Below are 13,676 nucleotides of genomic sequence, written 5' to 3' on the forward strand. Positions count from 1 at the left end.
TGATCGGGTGATCGCTCTCTGCGCTACTGCCTTGATGAGGAAGAGCCCGCGGGGACGGCTGAACCTTTACGCCGCTCCGTCTAAGACAGCTGGAGGTGCTTTTTCAGCACAAATAGCCCGCGTGCTTCGAACTTTAGTTGCCTCTGGGACTCCTCGGCGTCACGCTAGCAACCAAACGCGCTCAAAGCACTCCACGTGCAGCCGCAGTTACGTGTTATTTAGTGCAGTCATCACTGACACTTGGGCTTGCCCCTGCGAGGCGCTGACGAAGGACCAGTGCATTCACCCTGTCTGTCTCTCGTGAAGCACACTGCCCCTGTACCGGAGCCTGCTCTTATCGTCGCGGAAACAGCGTGCGGCGTATCTCGCTGTCATGTGCAGAGCAAAGCTGGGGTAATCACCTTGGGTGCGCATTCGGATCTTAGGGTGTCTATAAGCAGCCGCTTCCTGACGTGAATGCCACAGCAGCGATGCGTCACTGTTGCATGCCGCGCGTGCGAAATTTAGCGTATACTTACCTGTGTGCGCCTATTAACCAGAGAATGAGCCACTTCAGGCATCGGCAAGCAATCCTAACACCTCTGTGCGAGCTATATTACTTCACTGCTACCGGTTACATTTAGAGATCGCTGTTTTACAATATATGCGTTGCAACGCAGCAGCAGCACCCCGAACCTATGGGAGCAGTCACTAACTATCCTTACAACGCTGGATCGCGCTGTAAAGAGTGCCAGGAGCGACGGTTTCCTCTTATTTTAAGCTGAGCACATAGACCAGTTTCCAGCGCGAGAGCAATGTGCTGCAGGACAAACACACACGGGGCGTATGCATTGCAGCTGCATCGGTGCCTCGGAGCTATAACTATAATGATGATGATGATGAAATCTTATGGCGCAAGGGCATCTGGGGCCAAAGAGCGCAATGGCACAAGGTTTTTCATTCCCCAATGTAGGGTCATTTCCCAGGCATTTCACTCTAAAGGAACCGAGCACCAGACCAGGGGAAAGCTTTTACCCATTATACCTGACGGCACTGGGGATCGAACCCCGCATCCCCCGCTTGCAAGGCAGATGCTCAAACGACTAGGCCAGCGCTTTGGGGGTGACTATAATAAACGAACGCGAAACTGCGGTGGCATAGATGGAGTGTTTTGAGCACTTTAGGTCGATAGCGAGACGCAAATGAGTCCCAGATGCAACTCAAGTTCAAAGCACGCACGCTATTTGCGCTGAAAAAGCTCCTACAGCTGTCATACGAAGCTGCTTAAAGGTAGAGCCGTCGCGGTAGAGCGTGACCATTCGATCACAAAAATCATCAGCACGACACAGACGCGGCCGAATGCGAGGCATGCGGAGCAGTGTGAGGGTCGGGCAGGTTGTGGGCGTTCACATGCGCGTGGTGATTTTCAGCTTTCGTCCAGCTCGGCTAGACAGCGCTGACAGGAACTTCTTTCTTGTGCGGTGCGCTCCTTTACTTCTGTTCACGCCTGTACGTATGTGATATTTGCACATTTGAGGAATATTACGGGAGGAGCACTTGAAGTTAGGCGCATAGCACTTTCGTGAGTCACTTTGACAGGACTAACAACACGAGCATGACATGGACTTTCAGAAGATGTGGACGCTGTGGATAAAAGAACGCGCCGCACTGGACTGTTCAGAAAGTGACAAAACGAAGCAAAAAAGAACAGAATTTTGAATTGATATTTACCATAGCGGAAACACCACCGTAGATGCACACCGGATCACCGGGCGCGTCCCGCGCATGCGCAATGGCAGGCACGGGGTCTGGTAAGCCACCACAAGCGCGCAAAATGCGTCTGGCAAACCGGTGTGACTCTACGCTATAGCAAGTCTCCACTATGCTGGATCTCTCTAATACTACTGCTTTTAATCGTGGAGGGCGAACTCACTGCAGGAAGCTGAACAGAACGGTTGTTGTGGCCCAGAGTTTAGTTGAGAACAGGTCACCGACGCTTGCAGTGCCGACATCGCGAGCCTGAACAGAGACGGAAGACACGTAGAGATGTGTTAGGCACTTTCGAGTTAGTATACAGTCCCTGTCAAAACTGCAGAGAGCCCAAAAGGTTTGCTGCTTCGATTTAACTGCCGACCACGAATGAGAAGCCGCCTGCACTGCTTCAGGTGTACTTCTAAATATTTAGTTCCAGTAGGTTGGTCTGGCTCCCTTTTTTTATTTTTGCTTCTGGTTTGTTTGTGAGCGCTCACTTCTGTGGCCTTGTAGCTTCAAAACCTCGAGCTCCAGGGGGACATGTTATGGAATTAATAATGCTTGTCTGAAATAAGTATTTAATTTTAGTAAATTAAGAAATGGTACCTTCTTACCGCGGCCTTCGCCCGCTTGGCTTCCTCGATGATTTCGTCAACCTGGTGTGCTGGACCACGCCCCTGCTTCGCAAATTTGGTGACCACTTGCTTTGCCGCCGAAAAGCGGCCTGTGGCCATCAGCCACCTGGGCGACTCTGGCAGAAAACTGATGGAAGGTTAAAACCAACTTCCACCGCCCTTGCTCTCGCTCTGCGTGTCCCTTTAAAGTTTATTTCATCTGAGCGTTGCACAGCTTGCGCAGCACTGTCGTCATAAAAACGCCATGCGGCAACTGCAACGGGTGATTGAGGATCGCGGCTAATAGCAGCCTATGCAGGAGGATAACGACATAGGGTTCAGGTATAGGTACAGGAAATAGTGACGGTAGGGGGGTGGTGTGGGTCTAGGGAACGCAACTTAAACTTTACCAACTGGGGCCGGAACAAGTATTGGTGGCGGTCACATTAACTAAGCAAGCACTTTTTATTTCATGAGAGTAATTTATTACGCAACCAACTGTGAAATACAGTGCACGAACACGCTAAAAAATGGAGAGCACACCGAAGCTCCACCTTAAAAGTATGACGTGATAGCGGAGTGGGTTAAGCTTTCCATTCTGAGATTTTGACACTTTTTGACGCATTTTTTAAATTTTTATTGTATGAATTAATTATTCGATCAATTATACACTCTAAATCTTTTAATTAGCATCATCAAGCATTGGCGTTTTATTCTGAACATTTTTTCACCTTTGAATCCCCCTTTTCATCTCTTTAAGTTATCACTTAATTATTTATATTGATGCCATTAACTCATCTCCTGACACACACATCAATCAATCATCAATCATTAGAACCACAAATTACCATGATACGATTTTTTTACGCAGCCTTCGATTATAAGGTCATCGGTACGAATCCCTGCCGCGAGCTAGGCTCTAACTTAATTAGTAAGTTCATGCTGCACGAAACGCTGAATTGTATGACACCACCCGGAACATTCTGCGGCAAACGGCTGGCATGATATGATTTTTTTTTTTTTACGCAGCCCCCGATTATTTCCGGCACGCGGTGCCGACTACGCTGGCGGCTTTTTGACCGAGTGAGCTGCATACTCTATTGCATAATATTTCATATAGGTGCAAAAAACACAATACACCAAAAATGCAACAACTTCTGAAGAAGAAAGAAAGCCGAGGTCTCAAATTTTAGAGTGACCCGGTTTAGAGCCGTCAAACGTGTCACTCCTCGGTTCTGTCATGACCCTTGGCCCTTGGCGGGTCCTGGGAGTACCCTCTTGCAGAGGCGCAAATGGTTTGTAATATCCGCGTAAGAGATCAGCGGGATTGGTATGATTGGCACAACAGAACCGGGGGATTGAGAACAAAAAAAAAAGCCATAAACCAATGCCCACACAAACGTCAGTTTCCTGTGCCCAGTTACGGCGTTAGTTCGCGGCGGCCTCACATTTCACTTCGAATTCTGTGATCTCATTAGACGAAAGCTAAAGCCGTGTTATCTAATGTCGGGTAGTGCTGGCGCAGACAATTTTCTTACCGCGCGTTTCCACTGGTACCGACACTTAATACATTTAATTAGGTAATCAGGTTATTACGAAGTAGAATATATTTATGATCGCGTGAGGCGACCTCCTGCAGCAGTGTTTCACTTCCATATCTGTCACACATGCAGGTATTTTTAACACTTTGGCTAACTCCTCGCCAGACACGTTGTTTTTAGAAGTGAGTGAGCAGTCTGACTGAGTTGCGGCCCGGACAGTCCCTTCAACGGGACGACTCCCTGGCGAGTGCCAAGAAGTTTGCAGCGCCGAGGGAAGCGTACCGACTCCGATCTCCGTCTCGCGACTTTTGCCTTATTTCCAGCGCGACCGTCTTGGACAACCGTACCACCGGAACCTGGCTTGTAACGACTGCGGACCCTGTGAACTTCTCGAAGCATTCTCCTCCTAAGGCTTGAGTTGATGCAAACCAACTATCCGGGTTGAGTGATGCACGTTTGGTTGTCGACTACAAAACTAAACGTTCTAAAGGTCGTTCCTGCAGGAAGCACATAAATCCGGCCATCCTTTTGCCTATACTATTGGAGCAAAGGGTGCGATATAAGTAAGCATAACGTGTCCCCGTAAACGTTTCAAAAAGGCCAACGAATCACACGGCGTCTGCATTCTTTGCGCATGCACCTACCAGCTGAGCGCCAGCAGCGGGACAAGCGGCAGTGCAGCGTAGATCTGGGTCGCACGCCACTCCCGGACCAGGTAGTGGAGCCATGGAAGCAGCAGCATGCCCGTCGTCCAGCCGCTGTCCATCGTCATTGTCGACATGTAGCGGTGCGCTGGTGAGACCGTCTCCATTACTGGGCGTGATCGAGAAAGAATCCAAGTGCTAGCATCATATACTTGAGTCCACTGTTATCGCGTCTGTTTTCGACAGGGCTTTGGAAACAGCAGGATCCGTTTACGAAGCCGCATGTCAAGCAAACATCAGGATAGCCAAACAGCAAAATTCCTCAACCACAGAGGATACAGTTTTGAACCGCATTTACTATAATAACTTTTTTAACACGCGCTTTTGCCGGAGTGCGAATGTACATAACTATTGGTAAAGATCAAAAGCTCAAACGCGATGAATTCGATTCATACGGGAGTTTATGCGTTAGCATTGGTGTTCAGCCTGACTGTGATGGGTGGCGTGATCCAGTGAATCAATCACCATGTAACAAGACGTACCCTCTCTCTACTCACTCTATCCATCTCAGCAGTGTGGCGCGCCGTACCACCTCGCACCTTTCCCCACCCCTCGACTCTGGTAGGCGACCATGGTGGCGTTCCTCACGCCCTGAGTCACGCTGCGACGTTATACACCCATAAACTAAGCCAAGACCAGGTTGTCAGGACACAGGAGCCTAAGAGAGAATTGTGGTAGCTATATGGTCTAAGACGTTGACGGCGTATCGCGCTCTTTATCATCATCAGCCTTACTACTCCCACTGCAGGGCAAAGGCCTCTCCCAAGCCTCTCCAATTAAACATGTCCTTTGCCAGCACCGCCCACTGTATGCCCGCAAACTTCTTCGCACTAAACGAGGCCAAAGAATGGGGCGAAGCCTCATTGGTGGAACGTCCCAGCAGTCCCATGTAAAAGCGACGTTGGAGAAAGTGTGGCGATTCTTGGGCACGAGGACAAGTCCAGTACTTTTTTGGTTTAGAATATCAGGGTTATCTTTTAGTTTTCTTCTCAGAAAAAGATCATGATTATTAAATCCAAGCTTACCACTTTAGCACATTAATTATTATAATTGGTTTTTTGGGGGAAAGGAAATGACGCAGTATCTGTCTCATATATCGTTGGACACCTGAACCGCGCCGTAAGGGAAGGGATAAAGGAGGGAGTGAAAGCAGAAAGGAAGGAAGAGGTGCCGTAGTGGAGGGCTCCAGAATAATTTCGACCCCCTGGGGATCTTTAACGTGCACTGACATCGCACAGCACACGGGCGCCTTAGCGTTTTGCCTCCATAAAAACGCAGCCGCCGCGGTCGGGTTTGAACCCGGGAACTCCGGATCAGTAGTCGAGCGCCTTAACCACTGAGCCACCACGGCGGGGCTTTAGCACATTATTCAGCGAAAAGTGATTGCCATTTGCGACTGAGAGGACTGGAGTGGCATGCCCATTTTGACATTTTACAGGAGACTGCCTGTTTGAGCGCCTCATAAGCCGTTTTTGAAGTCTATGCGCAAACGTGCATACTCGGCCTTCTTCCGCTTGCGATCTCCGGTTCGATCGGCTTCCCGGCACACATCACGGAGTCCCGCGCCCGCTTGAACGAGGCAAATAATCTAGTTACCTGTTTTGTCTGAATCGCATGCTAAAATTTCCGTTTCTTTTGGGGGAAAATAACTGCGCATAATTGACTCACTGAGCCATTGGACACCAATCGCGCTTTGAGGTACGTGGCGGTGGTGTCCACCTATCCCGTCACACGCCTGCCGTTGTGCGTCCCCTAGCTTGCTTTTACTAGGCTTATGCGAAGCTATTACAGCTTTCGATGTAATAAAAAATAATGGCTTAAGGACAATCGAAGGTTAGGAGCTAAACACTCCTAACAAGAAACATAATTCGAAGGGGAAAACAAGGGTGTCAATAATCGACACAAAAACAAAGCAAGAGACGACACTGAAGTCCACTGCGCCATAATGTCGTTACATGGTGCAAAAAGAAACGGAATTAATGCAAAACATGAAAACACATCGAACTCCGCGCGTAACGTTTGTAGATTAAAGAATGCGTCTTGGAATATTGCAGCTGACACTAGGAAAAAGGGAAAACAGAAGACTATTTCAAGAAGCAGAGAAAAAGTGTTATAAAATAAAGCAGAACGAGTAGAGAAAAAAAGTGGCAGGGATTTAAAGTAGTTGAACCGAGTAGACGTGGGAAAACATGTGTTCAGCCTGGTTGGCTCATGGTTTTGCTTCGCTGGGTCGTCGGCACGCCTGAGGACGATTTTAGTTCGAAAGTAGAATTAGTTGATGAAGACTATCATGTGCAGTGCAGAGCGCGAGAGTGTGTTGCACTTTTATATGAGGCGTGATCAGCTGTAGTGATGGCATAGTGCTATCGTGGAGTGGCCAGCAAAGCTGATCTCTTCACGCCGCCGCGGGTTCGAAGGCTGGTCGCGGCAATATTAATTTTATTTCTGCGTAGGTTGTTGCTACGCTAGGTTTCGCAGTCACCCTCAAGGTCAAGCACCCACACTGTGCACTACGCACCGTCGTCTTCATCAACTAATACTATTACCGAACTAACATAGTCGCCATACGTGCCGATGACCCAGTAAAGCTACAGCATGAGCCAACCAGGCTGAACGCATGCTTTCGCACGTCTACTCGGTTTAGGAACGTTAAAATCTCGCTGAGCCGGTTATCTCTATCGATTTTGTTTGGACATTAGTAGAATAAAATCAATAGAATTATTTGCAAATCTAGAAAAATATGGCGCATGGTGTTTCAACAGTTCCCAGGAATAAAATAGCATAGCCAAGCTTTCAGATGTTGTCCGTGATTACGTCATATATACAAAACAATATTTTAACCATGCGCTTAAATCTGTGCAACCTAAAAGTAAATTTAACTTAAGGAAAACCGAATTTTACACACATATGGGAAAAGGTATAGAAATGTTTGTCCCCTTTTTTCAATTACACTTGCGAAACCAGCACTACGAAATATCTGTATTTTACGATTGTTGTCAATTCTGATGGTGACAAAGTCGATTTAATTGCTACTTTTTTTATCGCTTTCTTCTGATGTCTCTAAAACAATCGTTTTACAATTGAGCATTACTTGAGCACATAGCTGTCTAATGCTGCGTTGTTGAATATGCGTCACTGTGAGCAAATTGCTCAACCACATTTTGCTCAGACTTTGTTAAAAATATTTTTTTTTACTTGTTTGGCATTAAGTACCACTGGTGTTTATTGCTGGCTGCCAGCGCTGCACACAAGTACAATGTGCTTAAGCAGTTACAATTCCGATATCATATATCCGACGGCGCTTACACAAATGCGGGCATCTGAGCTGACGCAAGTGCCGTTCAGGGCCCTTACTGAGTGTGTAAATGACGTCCGCGTATCCGCATGTTCCGACGGCCATGACGAACCGCGACGTGTAGTACATGGCAGCCGAGGTGGAGAAGGCGGTCGAGGCGCTCGCGCCTAGAGACAACAGCAGTCCGCCCGTAATCGTCCACTTGCGCCCAAACCTGCGTGAAACGAGTTTAAAATCGCCTGAGGAAGGTGCGAGAACTTCAGAGAAAAAGGAATATCATGTGTCAAAAAGAAAAAAAAATCATTGCGTCTCCGAATTGCGCATTAGCCATTTTATGGATGTGCTTGGGGTTGCAGCGAAGTTAGCCAGTCATTTCTTACGATAGGCATTTTGGCGTGCAGACATTGCTTTTCCGGCATAACAGAGCCAGTGGTGGCGGACGCGAGGGAACAGGTCAATCATAGTACTAGTAAACTAGTTAAATGAATTGCAACAATCATGTTTATAACAATTCTTTATGCGTATGGCGGCAATTTAAAGACTTGTACTTGGCCGTAACTGATATATGCACAAACTTTTTAAAACGTGCGAAACGCTAAAATGCTCCCCGATATGGCGCGACGAACTTCGGTCATGCCACGCGTTACCTAAAGGCCCAACTCCATGGGCCGTTTTCGGCGTGCGTCCTGCGCGCATGGGCGTCATCGAGAGGAAATCTGTGCGCATCTACGACACTCGGATCCGGCAGTGCCAGATATTCGGAGTGCGCGCTACTCGCGGCAGCGCGATTTTCCGGCGCGCCAGCATCAACCAATCAGTGGGCATTCTGGTTCTGTGTCATCCGTAGCGCGTGACCGGGCGCGTACTCGCACCATGCGTTTATTTTGGCGCGTCGGGGCGCGGCGCTCAGCGCGCAAGCGCGCATGGCGCGTAGGACGCAGAACTGTGTATGGAATCGGGCCTTAAAGTAGTATAGACACCTAATTTTGTGGGCATGTTTTCTTCCCTACACTGATGCAGAAGACACTACTACGCATGACTTACCATGTGATATTCGCCTACGACCGCTAAATAATTTAAAGTCTATTTTTTTCTGTCATGCTGTTTCGGTTTCAACAGCCGAACGATAGCTGTGACGTCACAGTACGCTTCTGTGTCACGTGAGACATAGAAAACGTCCCCATAATCGCTGCTTCGTCGTTTTAATTCACTGCAGTACTGAAGCCAGCCAGCCTTCCTCAAAAGTCGGAATGACAACGAATGTGGAAGCAGCGATTATATTGCAATTTTTTCATGCCTCACGTGACCCGCAAGCACACGTTGACGTTACAGACCGTATTCGGCTCTTGAAAACAAAACAGCATGAGAGAGAAATGCGATTATAAAATATTTAGAGGTCGCAGGAGAATACTGGGTGGTAATCAATGTATACTAATGCCTTACACATCATGAAAACAGGCACCCAAATTTTAGATGTCTATACACTTTTAAGAGAAAGCGGTACTTGGCGACGACGTGGCGCTGTCTGGGGAACTGGGAGCAACGAGTTGCGGCGACCACTATCTCGGGTAGAGAATGTCACGTGGTACGTACGTCGACGAGTGGTGCGATGGTGGGCACTCAGCCCCATCCAAAGCCGTGTTGTTTACGAATGACGCGCGGGTTAGTGGAAACTTCTCGCGCGTTTGGGTCAAGCGTAAAAATAATTATTGGAACAGCATCCGTTGAGCAGCTTATCGTTCTTTGTCGTGCTCCCAGCTTTACCTGTGCTTTGCATCGAATGTTCCAAATGGTTCCATTCGCTTCTAAAAATGTTTTACACATCTTACAGTGGTGATGCGCGCAGCATCTCTTCATATTCAGTTTACTCCTGAAACCTACGATTAGGTTCAAGTAACAGGCAACGATTACAATTCCTATCTGAAACCCCGAAAAAAGTCAATCCCGCATGTTAAATAAGCGGCCCGTGGAAGAGGAACACAAACTGATGGTTGAGAATTGTTACTGATGCTGAACACACATGCAAATATGTGTCACCAATTCCGAAGTGCATTGTGGTCCAATCCAAAGCGAACACTGCCAGTTATTGATTTATATAGCTTGTAATTTCTTGTTCTGCAAAGCCTTCTTTGAGCAAAAATGAACTAAAGCGTTGTCCAAAGCAAACAGTGCTCACCAGTCCGAAATGTGAGAAGAGGCAACCGATCCGACGACCATTCCAGCCAGGTAAGTGCTTTGGACGGAATGAATCATCCACCTATCACCGCATACCATGTTCCACTGGAAAAATAACACAGCAAATAATACCTTAATTGTTAATAAGTACGCATACGTTCGTTTAATTCTAGTTCACCGAAATACACGGTGCTTCATATAAGAATTTGCACAGTTTTAAAAACGTTGATTAGTAGTTCATGTAATTAATCGTCTTCTAGTTAAGCTCCATCACGAATATATTGTCCGCCTTGCGGGATAATCCAACTGGACATACGACACAAACGTATCGCTCATTAATTTAAAATAAGTGCTTGTAACATTCAAAACCAGACCACCCATTATTTGGAGGTTAAGACTGAATATTTTGCGCACAGCAAATCTACTAATTTGAATTGTGCCTAATTTTTTTGCCTAGAAACGTGTAAACCGCTTACCTCTTCTGTGACTGTTTTTCCATAAAGGCTGCGGTTGTAAACCCAGGACGTGCACGGTTCCGAACCGTTGACGCTTCTTTTTTCGCTGTTCTGAATTCCAACACGTCGAGAGCATTGTTCAGCATCATTCCCTTCTATGTTTAAACTAGAGTTACTCCACAGCTGGCTAGTAGATGCCGAAGTCCAGTTGGCAGCTCCGTCCACGTCATCAGTGCAGCGGAAATGGACGGCTGCCGGTGCCACGAAAACTGGCATCATCAGATTCCACGTTACAGGCAGGCCTCGTATGAAGGCGAACAAGAAAATGCCGGCATGAATAAGGGACAGCCGGTCCAGAACAATGTCCACTGAGGAAACAGCCATGTCATAGCCTGGGACGATGATGCACGCCAGAGAAGATGCGATGTCCTCACCTGGCAAGGAAGAGTGCTTAAAAGGAGATAATTAAAGGTCCTTCGGAAATACAAAATTCCAACATGGTCAACGGTATTCATTGATGCTTATTGCCAACTATTTGTTAAGTCATAGTCGAAATGGTCGCATGATAAATATGCTACGCCTCCTCTGTTGCTGCTGTTGCTACCAGTTAGGAGTTTAAGCGAAATTGCCGAAAGCTGCATTCCTTTAGCTCTGCCTCTGGCCAAAAACGCCACCTCATTGGTGTCGTCTAAACGTGGAAGCTTTGTTTTGTGGGGTTTAACGCCCAAGGCGACTGAGTCTTTGAGCGGGACGCCGTAGTGGAAGGCTCCGAAAATTTCGACCACCTGGAGTTCTTTAACGTACACTGACATCGCACAGTACACCTCTAGAATTTCGCCTCCATAGAAATGCGACCGCCGCGGCCGGGACTGAACTCGCGTCCTTCGGGTCACCATAAACATTGAAGCACCTGAAATTGTTGTGGGTGTTATGAGGTTTAAAAGACACCAATGAAATGGCTTATTCTTCTCGTAATAATGCTTGATCCTAATATACTCGCGAAGCATCAGCCTTTTTGCCTACGTATAAAATAACGCTTAATGCGCCTTATGTTCTCGATTATATTTTAATCTTTTTTGTTAATCCTCACCGCATACTAGCTGTGTAGGGACAGCGTAGTATGGTATTCTCAAACGTGCCTTCTTAATTCGCCTTCACTGTTTGCCCGCTACAACGATAGAGAAGTGTTATTCATAAATACTCTTTGTCCACCTTTGGCTGCGCCCCAAATGCGACGCAAGTCCCATAGAAAAAACAGGCAGTATAAGCAGAGCTCATGCTCACGGCGTATGCCTTCGAGGAACCTGGCAATAGCCGGTTCCGCCTTGCTGGAGTAATCAGCTGTCGACGAGGTCGACCCCGTTTATATTACCCCTCTGCACCTCCTCCCCCATTTCTCGCCTCCCATCGCTGCGTTATCTCTTCGGGGCCTGCAGAATTAGCTTCAGTTGTCAGGCAGCATGCAGCTGTCAAAATTTTGAGATACAGGGACAGGATTTGCTTAACGTTTTGTTTTTATGGTTTCCTACGTAAGTTCTTCCGTCTACTTTCCATTCCTTATGCGCCGTTGAGCGGCTCTGGGGCTACTCATGATGCTACCTGCAAGCCAGTTCTTTGTACAATAATCACTGTTAGTATGTTCCTTTGGCAAAATAAATCAAATTAAAAGAAACAAACATGATACCTGTGCTGCAGGCTGTCGCCATCTTAGGTAAGACGAGTGTCTTAAGGGTTAGCGTTTCCAGTGGCTGTGATGAGTCGCGATTTCTGTCAACATGTACAGTCTTGTTTTGACAATATATCTTTATCATGAGCCTGACCACGCCCACTACAGGGCAAAAGCCTCTCTTATGTCTCTTCAATTAATCCTCTCCTTTGTCGGCTGCGCCCGCCGTATGCCTGCAAACTTCTTAATCTCATCCGCGCACCGAACATTCTGCCACCCCCTGCTACGATTGCCTTCTCTTGGAATCCACTCCGTTACCCTCAAGAACCACCGGTTATTGCATGCCCTGCCCAAGCCCATTTCTTTGTCCTGATTTCGACTAGGATGTCATTAACCCAAGTTTTTCCCCTCACCCAAACTGCCTGTTTCCGGTCCTTTACGTTACACAGTGCTGCAGGCAGTCAACACCTCAGGCGTTGGAAGTCTACAGGCACATATTTTTTGTAAGACATCTACATTTAAGTGACTGCGATCAGTATAGTATGCTGATGCGAGTTCAGGAATACGTTCCTAACAGGCTAATTATGTAATTTTTTGTTTGTTATTATGCAATTTCTTGTAAGTTTAAACATATAAATAGTGGAAATTTGGTCACATCTCGTATCCACTTCTAGGCTACTTGGAGATTTTCCTAAACATCGTGCCTTATTTAAATATGTCGGTGCACCAGCAGCGTTATTTCATGTCTGCGCGAATTTTACCTGAAGTTCAAAGTTTAGATGTGTTTACGGCGCGCGCAGAAGCAATTAAGAAGTGCCAAGACTTTACTAGTACGTCCCGGCGATCGTTGATGCATTCGAACGTTACCTTGTCTATATGCTTGTCCTCCCTTCAAGTTCGCACCTGCCTTCGGCGAAGAAGTTACTTTTTTCGCATGCCTGCTGTACTTTTTAACAGGCGGTGTAGGTATTGAAAAACTAAACAGAATAATGCCATGGAGAAAATAGGTTTCTTACGCCAACGCTAATAAATATTTATAAAACTGAAGCCAAATTATAAATGCAACTTATGCTCAGAATGGCTCGAAACAGCGCAATTACTGCGCTTCTGCTATTTGAAAACAAAAAAAAACTTTGCAGACACCTTCACGACGCCCCTGTCATTGAAGAAGTTTAGGTGTATGCACTGTTTTTTCTACGGCCTCTCAAATAATAGTAATAAGGCCGCTATGCATAAAGCCGCTGCGGTTTCATCAACGTGTATCATACGCAGAACAGTTGTCCACTCACCGTGCGTGCCCACTCCTAGACCCAGAGTGATTGTGGGGCGAAAGCGTATCGTATGCTCGCACGACACGTCTTAGACGAGGTGCCAGTGAAATGCGCTGATAGCCGGCCTGCGTCCGCTTGTTGATTACGATTATGCCAACACGCAAGCGTTCTAGGAGCAAGGGAAACGTGTGATTTGCAGATCTGCTCATTTCTTTGTAGTGTCT

The 13,676-nt window shown here is 47.0% G+C and overlaps 1 protein-coding gene across 7 annotated transcripts in view; it reads right to left on the reverse strand.

Moving 5' to 3' along the window:
- The window catches only part of LOC144132589 (organic cation transporter protein-like), a 29,805-nt gene that overhangs the window by 15,936 nt on the left and 193 nt on the right, over positions 1-13,676 (reverse strand). For 2 of the 7 annotated variants that reach the window (XR_013314871.1, XM_077665080.1), the window contains exons 1-7: positions 13,471-13,676; positions 10,537-10,949; positions 10,062-10,165; positions 7,945-8,099; positions 4,531-4,699; positions 2,346-2,493; positions 1,913-1,998 (exon numbers count right to left, since the gene is read on the reverse strand). The exon at positions 13,471-13,676 is cut by the window's right edge. Coding sequence is in view for 6 of the 7 variants with exons in the window: in XM_077665080.1 (XP_077521206.1) it covers positions 1,913-1,998; positions 2,346-2,493; positions 4,531-4,699; positions 7,945-8,099; positions 10,062-10,165; positions 10,537-10,899 (1,025 nt within the window). In the remaining variant the exon portion in view is untranslated. Of the gene's footprint in view, positions 1-1,912; positions 1,999-2,337; positions 2,494-4,530; positions 4,700-7,944; positions 8,100-10,061; positions 10,166-10,536; positions 10,966-13,470 lie in introns of all 7 variants that reach the window. The other 5 variants (XM_077665082.1, XM_077665083.1, XM_077665081.1 and 2 more) reach the window with 5 other exon arrangements.

This window comes from Amblyomma americanum, chromosome 5 (genome assembly GCF_052857255.1).
Source record: "Amblyomma americanum isolate KBUSLIRL-KWMA chromosome 5, ASM5285725v1, whole genome shotgun sequence".
In the NCBI taxonomy this organism is placed as follows: Eukaryota; Metazoa; Arthropoda; class Arachnida; order Ixodida; family Ixodidae; genus Amblyomma; species Amblyomma americanum.